Below are 19,352 nucleotides of genomic sequence, written 5' to 3' on the forward strand. Positions count from 1 at the left end.
GCATTTGTGACAGGCAAATTCATTCAAAGAATTTCAACTATTGGTACCTGCAATTGTACCTGTTGTTTGTCCATTCATGTTTGTTAGGAATTTAACATTAGGCCACACTGGCATCATTTCAGTAGAATCTTTTGTAGTTGACAAGCGTCTCCGTGCTGAAAGGTTCCACTTGCATTTAGCAAGTCAGAAAGCTAGCTGAGCCCCTACAGTTGAGAGAGAAGACAACCCTGAGACAGACTTATCATCCAAGGGAGAAAATCCCATGTGAATGTTTCTGCAGCAGGGGCTCATGATCAGAACACAAATAGGGCTCAAAGCAAAATGGAAGAAATACAAATAACGGTGACATTCCACCATGACTTCCCAGGCCCTGCTGATATACTGCATATGGGCCCACCATTTCCTCAAATACAAACCAGTATCTGCTGGGGGCAAAATCATTCAATTGCTTATATAATCAGCTCTGGAAGCAGAACAGCACGGGTTGCTTTCCAGCCAACAAGACCACAGCTCCTGTCCTGGAAAAGAGCACAGCTCACCTCACAAATTTCCCAGCTTCTGTCTCCAGCAGAAAAGGTTCCACTTGACTACACACTTGTAAAATAAATTGCACTTTAATAAGAAAAACCATGGTGCAGCAACAGGGGAGGTTCAGACTGCAAAGGTCAGTCCTACTGTGCTGCTCCTTTAACCAAGGTACGAAAGGCATCTCACAAACTAAGTCCCCAGAAGTCAGGCTCCACTACCACCCAAGATAAAACTGCTGGGGGCAGTGGAAGGAAAGTGTGTATAAAGTTCCCACTGAGTCTTACTGCAGTCTCCCCATGACACAACTGCAGTGCTCAGGGCTAGACATCCTTTTCCGGATTCTTTGGTTTTTTCAGTCCAGGAGCAATGTCAATGTCTTGTTCCATGCCACTCAAAGGCAAGCGCATCACGTGGACCGTTGCATTCCCTTCTCGGTGCCAATGAAGACCGTGATATTTGTGTAGAGAGGTTGCAATTCCTTGGAAAGCAACTGGTACTCCAATGTGTTCATACCATCCTGTTTCCACGTTCTCTTTGTCTTGGCCAGCAAGTTAAATCTGGAAGAGAAAGTAACAAAAAAAAACCTCTTATTCAAGCATTGCCTACTCTTCCCCTACCAATACGTTTGTGTTTTAGGGACAAACTGCATTCTTTTTACAGAGATTTCTAGTGGAATAGTATTTGGTCAATATTCTGCAGTGTGGTAAAACAATCAGTTTTCTATAATAAAGAGTATATCTGTAACAGAAGGTACACAAGCCACTCAATTATTAAGTGGCTTGTCTGAAGAAAGTTCACAGGGTGGGATGAAGAACACATAGGTTGGAAAAGGAATAGAAGAGTAACAGTGGTAAAAAAAAAAGTCCAGTTTTAAAAGCAGGAACTTTATCAATAATGAGAAGTGGTTCTGAGTTGAAATGATCTCAGAACACACAACTGGGACAAAAAAAAAACAACAACAACATGCAGCCCTCAGAAGGAAATTATTAGCAATGAGTAAGAACCAAGCAACATTCAGTGCTGTTATAGCCAGAATTTAAGATTGATCAGAATCAGCCAGTAAGCTTTCTATAGTTACAAGCATTTAGTCCTGATTATTTGGCTCCTCAAAAATAGGATTGTAGGAAGACCTGCTACACAATGATCAAGAAAAAAATCAGCATAAAAATATAAAACCTATATAGTTCTAACATAACTGCTCTAGAACCCTTCTTCCTTAACTTCAATGCATCTTAAGGAATTGTCCCGGGTTGTCATCTCACTCTAGTGTGTTAATCCTGGCTAAACTCACAGCTTTCTTTTATGAAGTTCAGCTGCAAATAATGCAGGCCATCATATAAGTTTGAGGATGGTCAGACTTCACTGTCACATGGACAAAATAAATTATTCTCCATGAGTCGTTTACCTCTGGTACCATCTGCATCACAAATGCATCCTGAGTAGAATAGATTCTGCAGGTATTAACAAAGCTTGCAGGGAACAAAAGGGAAGGGCTTGTGTATATTTGGGGATCTACATTTATGTATGAGAAACCTGGTTGCCCAAGAGTGGTTTCTTCCCCCAGGAGTTCTCTCCCACTCACCTCTTGGGGTTCTGCTCGTTGCCCTTGTCGTGTCCATGTTTGATCATACGGTAACGGCCATATTGAACAGATGGGCGGGAGATCACCATCCCACTCAATGCCACCCTGGAGGAGAGGAGAGAGACATTTTGGCATCGGTTGGAACCTGAAAGTGCCTGCAACACATGTACAGGTATCTCAACAGTCAAGACAACTCATACAGTACACTCGGTTTCAGCATCTTCAAATCTGACCCACTGCATTTGTGACATTCTTCATACACCCCAGAAAAAAATGTATAAACTTGTAGTTTCCTGATCCACCCCAATCTCTGCCCATGTTCTGCTTGTTCTACACAGTCTCTAGGAATTACCACATGCCTTGTGAGCCAGGATTCCGGAGGTCCCACCCTGCATTTATAACAGGCCTGTCTGTGTGCAGCAGGTGGCTGAATACCTGACAATGCATCTGTTTGCTCTTCTATCACTAAGATTTGGCAAGAGAATTCTTACCGGACTGCAATGTCGTCATCTTCACCGCCCCAGCCCCAGTAGTTGTTGGGAAAGCCATTCATCTTCATATATTGCTCTGGACTGAGCGCTGCAACACCTCCAAAGTAGGTCTTGTAGGGAAGCCTAACAGAATATTAATTGAAATGGGCATTTAGAAAGCAGTAGGTTACCAACTAATACTGTGCACAATCTCAAGAGAAAATCCTGCAGAATCTCTTCTTGTGTTTAGAATCCCCTGCTATAGAACAGGGTTGTAATCTAAGGATGATACGAAGAGAGACATGGGATGCAAAATAGACTTGGATGTAACATCTTATGTAACTGTTACATTAACCAAATGAAATAGCCAATTCTGGGAGAGAAGAGGTCAAATAGCAGTGGGTCCAATCAAATTAAAACTCCACTGTATCCTCACATCTCCCTCTGACATAGAAATGATTTTAGGGCTTTCATGGGCAGCACTCTAGTTTATTTCAGAAGAGGCCATTTCGGAGCTACCGCCTTTCTTGCAGCAACATTCATAAGCAACTGAAGCTCTAAGTAAAGATTCAAACCCAGGTATCCCTGAGCTTAAATCTAACAAGCTATCGCAACACACACTATTCCCACAGCCCAGTTAGCAGTCTGCAAAACATGAAAAGGAACTCTTTTTAGCACAATATTATTTTTAGAAAGAACTAAAACATAAAGGATATCTATTTTTAAAAGGAAAGAGTTGGTGAGTAGAAATAAGAGGGGCATTCTGGGTGGAGGGAATATAATGCTCAGTTAACTCACTTGTAACCAAACTTGTCCATAGCGATAGCCACATGTTTAGGAAACCGGTCACAGGTATACATGTTGCGATCGTCTTCAGGGATAAGGTCCACATCATGGAAGAAAATACAGTCCCAGTCCTCATCCTTCATAGCCTCCTTAAAGCCCACATTCAAGAGTTTGGCTCTATTAAAAATGTAGTTCTCAGCCTGAGAAAAATGAGTGATACAAGTAAATACACATGTACACAACCCACACTAAAAGACTTCCTCCACGACGCCATTCTCTCACAATCAGACATTACTGCTCATGATATGCATTCCAACTTTATAAACTTTTAATAGGACCTCAGTTGTCCCCGGCTGATCTCCTCCCACTTCAAGGATCTCAAGCATACTGGCCTACTCCCAACACTCCCTTCTGTTCTACTGTTGTCAGTATATCTGGCTTGGGTTCAGCTCTTCAGCATAGTTGAAAGTCACGACTTGCTGCTTACTGCCCCTCTCTATTGCCTAGCTCTGAAACCATATTTGGTTGGCTAACTGCCTACAGTGAAAATTCCAAAGGAGAGACAAAGATGAGGCTGCTAAGTTTGCGCTCCATTCTCCTAACTGCAGAGAAAAATACACCAATGGAGAAACAGAGATGGTATGGGGCCATTGCCAAGTTCCTGCAACTGGCAGAGAAGAATTGTGGATCTCTTTCCCACTATTGTTGCTGCAAAGGGCCCCCACTCCCAGTTTTAATTTCAACATTTGCCTCTTTCCTGAGAATGTGCTGGAAACCTGGACCCAAATCCTACTATATGTTCTTACTAGAACAGATACATTGAATCAACTGGACTGGCCAATGTGTTGACTCACCATAAAAGCAATAGATTCAATGGGTCACTTTTTACCTGCGATTAAATAACAGAATCATATCCTATGTTTCCTGCCTCCCCAGGCTCTCAACTACTACCATACCTGATGGATGATGTAGATACCATAACTAAGCTGCTGCCTTTGTAAAAACGGGTGCAGGTAGTAGAGCAGATACTTCAAGTGCTGCTCCCGATTGCGATGGGGAATGATCACAGCTGTTTTATGGATGGAATCACAGTCTGGGGGCCGGTAGCGACCCCCTTTGCTCACATAAGGATTCTTCCTCACAATGTCTTCCAGTGTCAGGTATGGAGGAAAGGTTACCCGAATGGGGCCTCCTGCAGATGGATAGAGACGTGTCAGTAAACACATTATGTGTCAACAGATTGGAGGTCTCCCTCACAGCAAACCAAAGTTCCCATGGAAAACAATTCAAAATAATTTCATTATAGATCAAACTGAGTTACAAGACTAACTTTTTTTTATTATTCCAATGTCCTTATTTTCACCACCCATTTTATTTCTGGTCATATTGTCAACCTTCAATGATGTGTTTAAAGTCTTCAATTGTCATTTCTAGGAGGGGAAAAATAAGTGAAAGGAGAGTAAATTCTTTCAGTTCATGAATGTGTAAACATAAACAACTAACTAAAAAGTATGCATAAAATGGATCCATAAGTTACAAGTTCCATTTTTGTTGGTTTTTGAAACTATAGTTTTTTATTTACTAGTTAATGTTACAGTGACAAAAATTGCTGTTCTTTTTCATTCGACCAGCCAGACGTATATAAACTTTCCAGAAGAATATCATGGTTAATGGTATCAAAAGCTGCCAATCTCGAAGCACCAATAGGGACTCATTCCTCCAGTAAGTGTTATGATGGAGATCATCCACTAAGGCAACCATAGCAGTCTCAACTCCATATCCTGCTCTGAAGCTGGTTTGAAATGGGTCAGGGAAGTGTGTCATCCAAAACTGCCTGGAGTTGGAGGGCAACTGCCTTCTCAATTACCTTGCCCAAAAAAATGAAGATACCCTGAGAGATGTATTGATAATTTGTTGTATTTGAGATCAAATTGCATCTCCTCTCTGGACAACCAGCCAAGAGGGACAGAGATCAAGAAAGAAGGTTGTGCTCCTTACTTGTCCCAATAGCTTGTCCACATCAGCAGTACTCATCAGTTGAATCAGATCTAGTGTAATCCCATTCAAAGCATCATTAAAGGTATCACAATAAGCTACTGAAGGTACTACCAGCAGGTTCAGAGGTGAGGGTACTTGGGATAGACCTCTCACCATCCTGAACAGCTCAGTTGGACATGAATTTGTGGATGCAATACGTGTGGAAAAGAAAGCTTTATTTACTGCACATATTGTCACATTAAAGGAACAAAGATGTCGGGCTTTCTGACATCTGCACTCTATTATTTATTTCAAATATTTCTATCCCGCCCTTCTCACCCGGAGGGACTCAGGGCGGCGTACAATTGGCAACAATTCGATGCCGATACATCATTAAAAACAACATATAAAAATATATTACAACCAATTAAATACAGTATAAAATATAAAACATAAAACATATGCTTAAAATCCGTTCGTCCAATATCCTCCAACTTTATCCATAGAACAATCTGGGTCGTCTTTATCATTTATTCGTTAAAAGCCTGGGCACATAGCCATGTTTTTAAGGCTTTTCTAAAACTCAAGTCATTGTCCTTCCCATTTCAGTTCCCTGAGAGTCTCTGTATACCAGGAAGACTGGTTAGTAACGAATTGGAGAGGGCATTTGGAGCTATCGTGTCAATAATCTTGGTTAGATTTTTATTCCACTTACTCATCAGGGCATCACCAGGATCATTGATGATACCTGCCATAGAAGGCCTTCATGGGTGGGCCATTTAAAAGATCCTCCACCCCTGACTGAGTAGATTGTAGCTGTGATACTCTATGGATTACTTGTGTTTATTTCTATTTGTCTAAAGTTCTATCTCAGTCAAGAGAATTAAAGTCTTGGCTTAGAACCCAATGTCCACCAAAACCAAAATCTAGGTGCTTTGGTTCTCTTACCAAGGAAAGGAGACACCTCTGGACAGTAAGGAAGGTCATCTGGGGGCAGAGGAGGTCGGGCAATCAAGCTGAGGTTGGCGTAGACATCCCCTGGGAGTGAGGCATTGTGTAAGCTGGCCAACATCGTCAATGTGCCCCCTTTGTAGAAAATGCCTAGGAAATAGGCAACACGTTTCCGGTAGCCTTCGTGGTACAGCAGAGCCATCACCACCAACTGCACTCCCAGGAAGACCAGCAGGTAGCGGCCACGCACCTGCAGCATGGCGGAACAGGACCAGGATCATCTATCCATAGTGCAGCTGGGCCTAAAGGTGCCAGCAACAAAGGCGAAAGGAAACAGCAACCTGCTGGGAACACAAGAGTTTAAAAAGAGAACTTAGTCAAATGAATCCATTCAGATAAACAGATACATAATCGATCCCACAGATTTTTTAAAATAGAATCTTATAAAACCATATGATAGCAAGCAACATCTTAAGGTCATTCTTCCCTCTTTCTCTTTCAAATGACACTGACTGCAACATAAACATGCAAAACAGGCAAACAGTATTTTGTTTTGATGAATTATTCATTTATTTATGTCCTACTGTTTTCCCAACCTTGTTCACTCAAAGTGGTTTAAAAAATTAAATACATATAAAGGTCCACATCACTGAAAATGTACGAAGATAATTAGATCAGCAATTAGAATTTAAAGCATAATGATTAAAATGCAACGAATGTAGAAAATGCAGCAGATTATTAAAAGCCATCTCCAAATAGTCATTTCCCAAAGGCCTGACAAAGCAAAAAGCCTTCATCAGCTACCAGAGGGCCACCATGGAGGTCTTGACTCCAGAAAGCGAGTTCAACAGCACAGGAACGACCAACAAGAAAAGCAAGTTTATAAAAATCTGACTGACAGATAAATTAATAATTCTCTCAAACTGGCAACAGTTCTAGTAAAAAATCAGATTTGCGGGAGATAACTGTTCCAGTCAGTGCACTATCAGAAAAGCATCTTTCTCACTTGTGTGTAGGTAAAAAAGCTCAAATTTTTTATCCATACATCCCAGTAAGATCCACAGCCTGGCCAATCCACGCACCAAACACAAGACAAATCTGCTCACCACAATCTTAAACATGCAAATGGCCAGACAAGACATATTAGCAGCTTACCCCTACCTCTCCAGATGCATAAGAAGCCACACTGAAGCAAGACCAACTGTAGACTCACTATTTTCCTTGTTCCTTTTTAATGTTGGCATATTGGCTTTGCTCCAGGATAACTGTTTGCTGGGCAGGGCATGGGATCCCATAACAACTGTCACTCACAGTTAATGTGGAAGAGGAATTTACAGGTGCTCTGAATTTATAGCTGTGAAATTTGCTCTTCCACATTGCAGTCCTCATGGATTCTGTCACTTCAGAATCTGTAACTAGGTAGGGACAATGTTTATGTGTGTTGTCAAAGGCTTTATGTGATCTCCATAGATACATCAGCTCAGGAACAACAAGGACACACACACAAATGCATAGAGAAATTTCACAAGAGCAGTGCATTTTGGATGAAACTTGGAAATATATTCCTATAATATCCCAACTCAAATCCTGGGAGCTGGAATCCCCCTTTAAAAAGAAAAATCATAATTCTTAAGATCTGCCTATAGCCTATAGAACCTTTTGGCTGACCAATTAAAGAAACTACCAAAAGAGAAAACTGCCTATATGAGAAAGGACATTTATTTGGACTTGAATTATTTATGAAATGTCCTTATGTGAGCAGATTTGGAACCGTATTACAACTTCTGGGATAAGATTCCCTTTGAAGGGAAAGGAGATATTTTAGTCACAATTGGAATATTCATTCTTTTGACAGTTCATCCTAAATCCAAGTCCGGCAAAGTGGGACTGAGGAGATACAAACTAGGCAAAGGGAGAGTAGATCACTAATCTGTTTTAATCAATAATATTAAAAAGAAAACACATCAGTGAAATCTAGTAAAGAGCTCTCTCCCAACCTTTTACATTTAATCAAACACCCTCCTACCCAGTGGAATGTATGGACCTTGTTTCAGCTGTGGTTTTCAACTTCAATCTTGACCAATTCTTAACTCCTGACTATCAGGATTATTACTAGAGAAACCAGTTTCAAAATATCCTCCTCCTAAGGGTACATATTTTACAACAGTCTTGTTGATTATGTTCTATCAATATTACACTACCTGTTTCTGATCAAAGTGTGAAAAGGTGTACTGTGTTGTCGAAGGCTTTCATGGCTGGGATCACAGGGTTGTTGTATGTTTTCTGGGCTGTATGGCCATGTTCCAGAAGTATTATTTCCTGACATTTCGCCCATATCTATGGCAGGCATACCTCAACCTCTGAGGATGCCTGCCATAGATGTGGGCGAAACGTCAGGAGAGAATACTTCTGGAACACGGCCATACAGATCGGAAAACATACAACAACCCAAAAGGTGTACTGTTTGGGAGGTTGCCAATTCCCAGAGAAATGGGTGAAAGATGATAATCTTATAAAGTTCTGAAACACAAAAGTATTTCTTTCCATTAGGAAAGATCAGAGAGACTTGTTATCTAAACCACACTTAATGTTAGCATCTTGGGCAGAATTCTTGAGCTGTAGTAACATATTTGAGTATGGATGTCATAAACATATATTATGATAAAAGGGCTGTATCTCAGTCATTGAGTTTATGCTATATAGGTACATAAGGTCCCAATACTTCAAGGCAAAGTTAAGAGAAATTCTTATCTAAAAATCTGTGGAAGCGCCCAGTTGGCATTGAACTATGAGGCCAGACCACCTTTCTGCACTGCTCCCGTCTGGCTATGCTGGTTAAAACTGCTGAGATTTTAAATCCAGCCAATCTGAAGTAACACATGAGTCCTTCTCTTGGCAAGATGGATCAACAATCAGCATAAAGCAGCTTCCTAAGGAACATGGAATTTAGGAACCAACTACTTCTTTCCCCCAAACCTCATTTTGCACTTGACCTTTGTGTTCTTGTTTAAAAATAAACAGATCCTGCATATCTGCAGCCTGGAGAAATTAGCTCAGTTTCCACACCAAACAAAATATATTTCCAAGTCGTATATCTGTCTCTATCATTACTGTCATTTAGTTTTTAGGGTGGCACCCAGGCTTACCTTAAACTGAGCAGACTTATTTGTTCAGTAAAATCTGGAGGTCCTTACTCTTTGGAGCTGAACGTTTGTTTACTCCCAACTTCCATGGAATTTCTGCAATATATTTGAGAAGGTAAAGGTAGATCTTTACATAGAAGCTGTGCACACAAAGAAATCAAGACAGAAAACACCAAGTATAACTTGGCATTTTCACACAGTAATGTGAGTCTTCAAGCCTACAGTATGCAGCCAATTTAAACAGGAAGTGGAAAATGTCTGGAGCAAAATGAGATGAGGAAACAGGGAGGGGTGAAAGTGGAACGGGAATATGCAATATATTCAGAACACGGGTAGGAGGCAATCACTACCAGCAGTCTGTTTTCCCTGCCAGAAAATGAGATAACAACTCTCTCTATCAATGCATGCAATTTGTCACTCCTTACAGATTTTTAACCTAAGATTAAGCACTATACTTTTCATAGTGGCAAAGGGGCAAACTATTCATAACCCCATTTCCTCTGTAATATGTACCAAATCTCCCAAAAAATAACAGAATTGAGATGATCTAAGCATTTCTCAAGCCCATCCATGCTAAAAAGAGAAAGTAATTTTTACTGCTTTGTTTATTTTCTCACATAAGAAGGGACAGGGATCTTGCTACAGGTTAGGCAGTCACTGGGATTCAGTCCTCTACAGTTCCCTGCGGAATGCCACTTAGCATTCTGTTGCTTGGACACCCCAGATGTTGTCAAGACTCAATGCTTGTGCTTAATTGTTTCTTCTTCAAGGGCTCCATGTTTTGGAATAAGGAATCATTAAGGATAACAAGTCCTGACATTCTACCTCCAACTCCCCCTGCAATTAAAAGTACCATTGTACTATACAAACTAAGTGCACAATATTTACTGTAGCAAGATGGCTATCCAGTGAGTTCAAGTAAACCATGAATTGGTATAGGAACATCTTGAATAATATAAATAAGTGGCTCTCTCTAAAATCCTAACCTTACAGAACTAGAAACAGTCTTCAAAGCAAGCTAACCCTCATCTCATAAAATCTTAATTAAAAATAAGATATAAGCATTTTAAAATGCTGTACAATCAGTACAATTTAGATAACATCGAACAGCCATCTTCTAAAGCTGAGTAGTTGTGTAACATGTTCCCAGAAACATGTGCATCGCTTACTTAGAACAGGAACACTGGCATTGTAGATATAGCAAATGAAATTCATCCTTAAAACCACTGAGCAAACAAGGCAGGCTGTGAAAAATGGCCATGTGCTGCAGGTGAGATTTTCTTTTAGCTTCCCATGCATTCCTTCAAGAATGACACATTCATAACATTCTTCTACAATCCATATTACTATTAGTTACAGGGTATCCTTTACCAGAAACAGGAGTTGTGTGATCAAATTGTATTTCTATAAGACACATGAGCAATGTCCTCAAGTTCAGCTTTCACTATATTTAAATGGTGGAATGAGCTGGCAAAGAAATAACAGAGAAAAGTCAAGTTCCTGTTATTTGTAAAACTGTATGTAGTTCATTTGGCCTTTGGTTACCTTCCAACCTATAGAATCATCTTTGCACTGAGATCATCAATGAAGGGACTGAAAAACAGGAAGCAACTGTAACATTTCTAAATACAATAATTTAGCCTCTGCTAAAGTATCTCCAGAAAAGGAAAGCCTAACCTCTCCCGAAGACATCTGTTCCATTCTCATGTAGCTCATATTATTATGAGGGTTCTCATAATGCTTAGGAGCAAATTGCTTTTCTGCACTTTTCATACAATTCTATTGCTGCCTTCAGAAGCAACAGAGAGCACATCTGATTACAATGTAATGAACCATATAATCTATAAGACCCTCTAACTCTCGAGATCATCTGTATCTGTCTATGGGGAAAGTGATGTAGTCTGCACCAATCACATCTAACAATGAAACCCATGCACAAGTGTGTATACACTTCCCCATACCCTTGTAGACAGTTTTATATGCTAAAAAGGGTAATCACAGTTATCAGAGTTTGGAACTGATTCCATACTGAGAAAGGCTATATTTGCATCTTCCATAAGACTAGGACCACACAATGAAACTGACTGGCCAAAACGTAACAATATACAAAAGAAAGTGCTTCACACAATATGCAGCTAACATATGGAATTCTCTGTTCCAGTTTTGATGATGGCGATGGACTTAGACAACTTTGAAAGGGCATTAGTCAAATTCAGAGAAGAGATCATCTGTAGTAATTGGCCATCACAGCTAAAGGCATTATCTATAAGCATTGCAGAAATTCATAATAGCAGAGGACTACTAATTCTAAGCATTCCAGGAGAATGCAGTCAGTCACTGCAGAAAGCTGGACACTGAACTAAATGGGCCTGTGGTCTGGTCCAATTGGGCTCTTATGTTTCAGACCAACCCAGAAAAAAGAGACATGAGCACTGCTCACCTTTCACAGAAAGGCTATACAAAAGAAAATACAGTTGCTTCCCCTATTCCAGGGTTCTTCTTTGTGTTGACTTTCATCCCTTCTCGGATGAAATAGAAAGCATTGAAAACCCTGTTAGCTGAAACAAAAGGTCTGTCAAGTCTGACATTCAAAGCCATTATCATACTTTATTTATAAGGCACCTAAAATTATAACACTGCACAATAAATATACAGAGAGAAAGAGATTATTCTCTGCCTGCCTACTCATAATCTAAAATCATTCAAATAACTTCCTTACTGTAAAGGAAACGGAGGAGGAAAACAAAATAAAGGATCCAAAAACCCACTCATCCAATTTCTAAGTGGGCAAATTTCTCCGTGCCTATAGACTAAAACACATCAGCATTTGCAAAAGCACTGTATGAAGATGTAACTCTATGAAATGGACACCAGCCAAAAGAACCGCTTTCAAATTATCCTTAGTTGCCTCTTGCAACTATATTCTATCTTGAGGATGTTAAAGGGCTCAGACGCTGAAAGTTGAATTTCAAAGACATATTTCTTGTAGGCTGAAAAATCATCTATTCTTTATCTACATGTCAGTTTTATATGCAAAAGACACATACAGTATATAGTCAACATCTAAATTAAGTGCCTGCCTACACTGTCATGATTTTAATTATTCTGTAACCTGCCTCGAGCCACAAGGAGAGGCAGGTAAGAAATACCATTATTATTATATTATGATGATGATGACAGGACCCAACAACAAACCAAGAAATGCATACAGCATTGAACTGCAAAGGAAAAAAAGACAAGAAAATCCCAGGAATCAGGAACATAGTTTAAGACTTGGCCATTCCTGTATGTTTCACAAGACTATATCTGATTTGAGATGGGAAATTGTAAGATACTAACCGGAAGGCATTTATTCCGATCATGCGTCAAAGCATGAGAAAGAAAACAGAAACGTACAAAGGAAGTATTCAGTATATAAATACAGCAGAATAAAAGACAAGGAAATGTCCTTCCCATGAATAACTTCGGGTATTTATATATTATCATGTGTTTACATATCACAAAGCGTCAGGAGGCACAAAATAACATTTAGCTAGAAAACACAAGCTTGGACACAGTGCTCTACTGGTGACATATGTAAAACTGAAACAAAATATAGCTTGACTAGTAAGGATTATAAGGGATTCAGGAGTCTCAACAATGACAGACAATCGGCTATAGAAACCTTACTGTTTTCCAGGATGCCCTTTGCCCCCATTAACTTTTGTATCTGGCAGTGCAAACAAACCGCTGGGATTAAAAAACATCAACTTGTGAACATTTGTTTAAAAATCTAAGCTGATTATTTTATCCTAGCCAATCAGCTAGAATCACTGCAACCCTGAATGCTGTAAGCTAAAACCACACAGCTACTTCTAATCATAAATTAGCATCTTTATCAGCGAAACACCACAGAAAGTTTATAGCAAGTCACAGAACTGTCATAGTGTAAACAGATTAAAAACTAGAGCAAACTTTGAGATATTTCCTTCCAAAGCTACAAGCCCATTTCAAATATAATTTTTTCATGATGCAAAGTCTAGGTTTAGGAAAGGAACGATAAGCCAACTTCATCTCCAATTCTGCAATAAATACAAATGAATTCCAAAAACACATTTCTTTTAAATGAAGTCTTATCCAACCATCTTTGTACCTCTATGCCTATTTCAACACTAATGAAAACACCTATTATGAATAGTATGGGTGAATCACCAATATTATGTCCACATACAGAATTGTCTCCATTACAGGAAACAAAAAGCAGGAACTAAAAGCGGAAGGAATGGAATCATCATGGCATAGAACCATCACTCCCAAACTTCTATCCAGTGTCCAGTTTGGAGCTGTTTAGATTGTTTCTTCAACACTAAAAAGAGGGAAATCAAGACTGAGGAGGAAACAAAACCAAAGAGATCAAAGGAGTAGTCAGAAGTTGTATTTCCACAAAAAATAACAAAATCAAATCCTTTTCTAACATTACTAAATAATATGGGTATGTGCATCCACTACTAACAGATATACTATATGTCTATGGCTTAAAACTCTAATTTTCCCTCCCTCGTGCTGCTTCTTTGCAAAAATCCAATTATTAGTTCCAAGTACAGTACAAAATCAAGTACTGCCAGTTTCAGAATGCAGTTTTAACTGCATTATCTAGAATCACAGATTCACAGAATCATAGCATTGGAAGAAATCATCACACCATCCAGTCCAAGCCCTTTCCAAAAAGCAGAAAAATCACATTCAAAGCACCCCCGACAGATGGTCATTCAGCCTCTGCTTAAAAGCCTCCAAAGAAGGAGCCTCCACCACACTCCGGGGCAGAGAGTTTCACTGCTGAACAGTTCTCACAGTAAGAAAGGTCTTCCTAACGTTCAGGTGGAATCTCCTTTCCTGTAATTTAAAGCCATTGTTCTGCATCCTAGTCTCCAGGGCAGCAGAAAACAAGCCTGCTCCCCCCTCCCTATGACTTCCCCTCACATATTTATACATGGCCCTCATCATGTCTTCAGGAGGCTAAACATGCCCAGCTCTTTAAGCTGCTCCTCATAGGGCTTGTTCTTCAGACCCCTGATCCTTTTAGCCGCCCTCCTCTGGACACATTCCAGCTTGTTGACATCTCCTTTCACCTGTGGTGCCCAGAATGTGGTCTGACCAAAGCAGAATAGACAAGTAGCATAACTTCCCTGGCTCTAGACACTAAACTGCTATATGATTACACCTTGCCATGTAATGCAATTACAGTAGAGTCTAACTTATCCAACCTTTGCTCATCCAACATTCTATATTATCCAACGCAGTCTGCCTCACGCCCAGATCCACAGCTGTTTCTCTAAGCAGGGAAGGATCACAGATTTTTCAAAATCTTCAGAGGATTGAACTTTTTACGGATTTAACTTCCAACAATGTTGTTACTCGAAGTTCATTTTATGCAATTCTATCTTTATTTGTAGTCAATTTTTTAGAAGTCAATGTTTTTGTAGTCAATGTTTTCAATACATTGCAATGCTTTGGTGCTAAATTCATAAACATGGTTATTAATACATAACGTTACCGTGTATTGAACAACTTTTTCTGTCGATTTGTTGTAAAACATGATGTTTTGGTGCTTAATTTGTAAAATTGTAACGTAATCTGACATTTAATAGGCTTTTCTTTAATCCTTCTTATTGTCCAACATTTTTGTTTATCCAACATTCTGCCGGCCTGTTTATGTTGGATAAACAAGACTTACAGAATCGTAGCATTAGAAGAGACTTCATGGGCTATCCAGTCCAACCCCATTCTGCCAAGAAGCAGGAAATCGCATGCAAAGCACCCCTGACAGATGGCCATCCAGCCTCTGCTTAAAAGCCTCCACCACAGTCCTGGGGCAGAGAGTTCCACTGCCAAACAACTCTCACAGTGAGGAAGTTCTTCCTAATGTTCAGGTGGAATCTTCTTTCCTGTAGTTTAAAGCCACTGTTCCGCGTCCTAGTCTCCAGGGCAGCAGAGAACAAGCTTGCTCCCTCCTCCCTATGCCTTCCCCTCCCATCTTGATCCATAGCCCTCATCATGTCTCCTCTCAGCCTTCTCTTCTGCAGGCTAAACATGCCCAGCTCTTTCAGCCGCTCCTCATAGGGCTTGTTCTCCAGACCCTTGATCATTTTAGTTGCCCTCCTCTGGACACATTCCAGCTTGTCAACACCTCCTTTAAATTGTGATGCCCAGAATTGGACAAAGAATTGGCCATATGTCGGGGGTGCTTTGAATGCGATTTCCTGCTTCTTAGCAGGGGGTTGGACTGGATGGCCCATGAGGTCTCTTCCAACTCTACTATTCTATGATTCTACAGTATTCCAGATGTGGTCTGACCAAGGCGGAATAGAAAGGTAGCATGACCTCCCTGGATCTAGACACTATACTCCTACTTATGGCAGGCCAAAATCCCATTGGCTTTTAACGTTGCCGCATGACATTGCTGGCTCGTGTTTAACTTGTTGTCCACGAGGACCCCAAGATCCTTTTCACACGTACTGCTGTCGAGCCAGGCGTCTCTACTGTATATGATTACACCTTGCCATGTAATGCAAATCAGTGCAATTAAATTGCATTACAGGGCAGTGTAGATGGGGCTTGGGAAGCAGCGGATGGGCAGAAAGTGGCTTCCATGCATCAGGAGTGGAATTGTGGAGCCAAAAAGGACAAAGGCCTCTATGTCTGGGACTAAGCTTGCCATTCAATGAGCTAGGATTGAATACCACAATAGAAAAAGAACTAAAATGCCAAGTTCAGGTGCCAGTTTAGTCAGGAGATTGACTCTCCCTCTCAATGTCAGAAAAACTGCCTGTCAGTTGCACCCCATACACTAGGTCTGGGCCAACTTAGGTTTTCCCTCAGGTGTTTTGGACTTCAACTCCCAGCATTCCTCACAGCCTCAGGCCCCTTCCTTTTCCCCCTCAGCCGCTTAAGCGGCTGAGGGGGAAAAGGAAAGGGCCTGAGGCTGTGAGGAATGCTGGGAGTTGAAGTCCAAAACACCTGAAGGGAAGGCCCAAGTTGGCCCATGCCTGTATTAGAAGCCGGGCCCGACTCACCCTCCGCCAGCTCAGCTCCGAAGGGAACTGCTGCCCCTCTGTTCCCCTCCGCCAGGCGTCGAGTCGCCGAGTGGGAGCCCAGCCAATCGCGTAGCGCCGAACCAGCGGCGGGAGGGGGGGAGGCGCGCCAGGCCGGCCAATCAGAGTCCGAGCGCCCGTGACGTCAGAACGTCGCCTCGCTTGCTATTGGTGGCGAAGTGATCCAAAGCCGAAGAAGAAGAATAAAGGGGGCGCGTGGTCGGGAAAGGGGCGGGGCGGAGGGGGGAAAAAAGGAGACCTCCGTCCCCAAAAGGGGGCGCTGAGTATAATCCGACGTCATAAAGGAGCCCCGCCCCTTTTCATTCTCCCAGTCAATCACCAAGGACAGGCTGTTTGTTATCTCGAGGCTTTTTAAAATCAGAGATACCCAGCAATATCAGCCAGGGAGCAAACAGGTGGAGCTGGCTTATTCCATAGTGCACATAATACAGTGTACTTTGAGATAAGCTGCAATAAAACGCGTGGGAGTTTATGCGGAGTTGAGTAAACACAGACAGACAGACATAGGACCATACGTGTGGGCGAAACGTCAGGAGAGAATGCTTCTGGAATATGCAATCCATACATAGGACCAGTTTGCATGCACTTGGGTTCCCAGAAGAAGTTTGTCTTCAATCTGTCTATGGTTTGCTACTGCCTTTTTTAAAAAACTACCTTTTGTGAAACTACAGTAGAGTCTCACTTATCCAAGCTAAACGGGCTTTATATTATAATGTAATACAATATAATAATAATAGTAATAATGGTATATTTATATTATATGTAATATTACTAATAATAGTGTTATAGTACAATATAGTACTGTATGTACATACCTATGTATATTTACTTGGGTGTAATGCGCCATCGAATTTAATGCACACCTCAATTTTCAAAACCCTAGAACTAAAAAAAAAGTATTGGCTGGTAAATGTCCAGGGTGGGAGAAAGAACCCATGTCTCCTGTGTCACTATAACAATATAATAATATACAATAATCATATTATGCTATACTAGTAATTTAATATACTGTATATGCATATCATATTAATATTATAATTTAATACAATATAATAATAATAATACACTATTATAATGGCATATTTATTTTATATGTAATATTACTAATAATATTACAATATAGTGTTATAGTACAATATAGTACAGTAGAGTCTCACGTATCCAACATAAACAGAATGTTGGATAAGCGAATATGTTGGATAATAAGGAGGGATTAAGGAAAAGCCTATTAAACATCAAACTAGGTTATGATTTTACAAATTAAGAACCAAAACATCACGTTTAACAACAAATTTGATAGAAAAAGTAGTTCAATATGCAGTAATGCTATGTAGTAATTACTGTATTTACGAATTTAGCACCAAAATATCATGTATTGAAAACATAGACCACAAAAATGCGTTGGATAATCCAGAACGTTGGATAAGCGAGTGTTGGATTACTGCATATTGAACTACTTTTTAAATCAAATTTGTTGTATAACATGATGTTCTGGTGCTTAATTTGTAAAATCATAACCTAATTTGATGTTTAATAGGCTTTTCCTTAATGCCTCCTTATTATCCAACATATTCGCTTATCCAACGTTCTGCCGGCCCGTTTACGTTGGATAAGTGAGACTCTACTGTATATGCATAGAGGTAGCCTGGCCTTTAAACAGACAAGGGTTCTTTCTCCCATCCTGGACATTACACACACACACACACACACACACACACATATATATATATACACACATACACTCCACTTGCCAACAGAACCTCTGAAGATGCCAGCCACAGATGCAGGTGAAACGTTAGGAGAGAATGCTTCTGGAACAAGGCCATACAGCCCGAAAAATTCACAGCGACCCAATCTTAATTAACTTGACTCTCATCAGCCAAAAGCAGTCTCACACTTCTTGTTGAAATACTAGTTTATGTCGGCTAAAATAGTTCTTCATTTTACGTATTATATTCTTTCGGGGGGATTTTTTTTTTGCACTACAAATGAGATATGTGCAGTGTGCATGGGAATTCATTAATTGTTTTTCCAAAACTACAGTCCGGCGCCCAACAGTTTTAAGAAACTGTGATCTGGCCCCTTGCTAAAAACGTTTGAGGATGGTCTATAGGTAGTTCAAAGCTTTATCTTTATCTCTTCCTCTCCCCATTTCGGAATATTTTGCACTTTGGCCTAGATCCATGAATTAGTCTCCTGTTTTTAACATTTTATGCTGCATGTTGATTTTAATGACTGTTTTATTGATGCTGATGTTTTTATTGTTGGGATAATTGTGTTATTGTTCTGTTATTGTTATTATATTGTTGTATCAGGCAAGGCCACCCCAAGTCCCTTCGGGGAGATGGGGCGGGGTATAAAAACAAAGTTATTATTATTATTATTTTATTATGACACAGCAAACAAAATAGATATGCTGGATTTCGTATTAAAAAATCACAAGTCGAACACTTCCCAAGTGTCTAGGACTGTGTGATGTATTTTCGGATGATGCGCACAGATCCCAGCAGGGTGGCCTTTTGCAGTTGGTAGATCGTAATTTTGTCAATGTCTATTGTTTCCAAATGCCGGCTGAGATCTTTTGGCACGGCACCCAGTGTGCCCATCACCACTGGGACCACCTGCACTGGTTTCTGCCAGAGTCTTTGAAGTTCAATCTTGAGGTCCTGATAGCGGCTGAGTTTTTCCTGTTGTTTTTCATCTATGCGACTGTCACCTGGGATGGCGACATCAATGATCCAAACCTTTTTCTTTTCCATAACTGTGATATTTGGTGTGTTGTGTTCCAGAACTTTGTCAGTCTGGATTCGGAAGTCCCACAGTA

General features: G+C 40.4%; 1 protein-coding gene across 4 annotated transcripts; it reads right to left on the reverse strand.

Moving 5' to 3' along the window:
• Positions 1-595: 595 nt before the first annotated feature.
• Positions 596-16,636, reverse strand: LOC100553459 (beta-1,4-galactosyltransferase 3). Of its 4 annotated transcripts, none has more exons than XM_062962183.1 (8): positions 16,490-16,636; positions 9,441-9,533; positions 6,292-6,635; positions 4,323-4,558; positions 3,379-3,566; positions 2,602-2,724; positions 2,111-2,215; positions 596-1,085 (listed from the first exon to the last, which is right to left on the reverse strand). In XM_062962183.1, exons 3-8 carry the CDS (start codon positions 6,551-6,553, stop codon positions 935-937), a joined length of 1,065 nt encoding a protein of 354 aa, XP_062818253.1. In that variant the 5' UTR covers positions 6,554-6,635; positions 9,441-9,533; positions 16,490-16,636; the 3' UTR covers positions 596-934. The 4 variants fall into 4 exon arrangements, with proteins under 4 accessions (XP_062818253.1, XP_062818252.1, XP_062818254.1 ...); XM_062962182.1 differs by having other exon boundaries at positions 6,292-6,638; XM_062962184.1 differs by lacking the exon at positions 9,441-9,533 and having other exon boundaries at positions 16,490-16,581.
• Positions 16,637-19,352: the final 2,716 nt, after the last annotated feature.

This window comes from Anolis carolinensis, unplaced genomic scaffold (assembly GCF_035594765.1).
Source record: "Anolis carolinensis isolate JA03-04 unplaced genomic scaffold, rAnoCar3.1.pri scaffold_10, whole genome shotgun sequence".
NCBI classification, from domain to species: domain Eukaryota; kingdom Metazoa; phylum Chordata; class Lepidosauria; order Squamata; family Dactyloidae; genus Anolis; species Anolis carolinensis.

What these genes read in the sequence shown, in the direction of transcription:
- LOC100553459 (XM_062962183.1), bottom strand. Translation starts at nt 6,553, where the DNA reads ATGCTGCAGGTGCGTGGCCGCTACCTGCTGGTCTTCCTGGGAGTGCAG. An exon ending in ATGGACAAGTTTGGTTACAA is followed by an intron (nt 2,725 to 3,378) that starts GTGAGTTAACTG and finishes ATATTCTGTTAG; the next exon opens with GCTTCCCTACAAGACCTACT. An exon ending in AACGAGCAGAACCCCAAGAG is followed by an intron (nt 1,086 to 2,110) that starts GTGAGTGGGAGA and finishes TTTCTCTTCCAG; the next exon opens with ATTTAACTTGCTGGCCAAGA.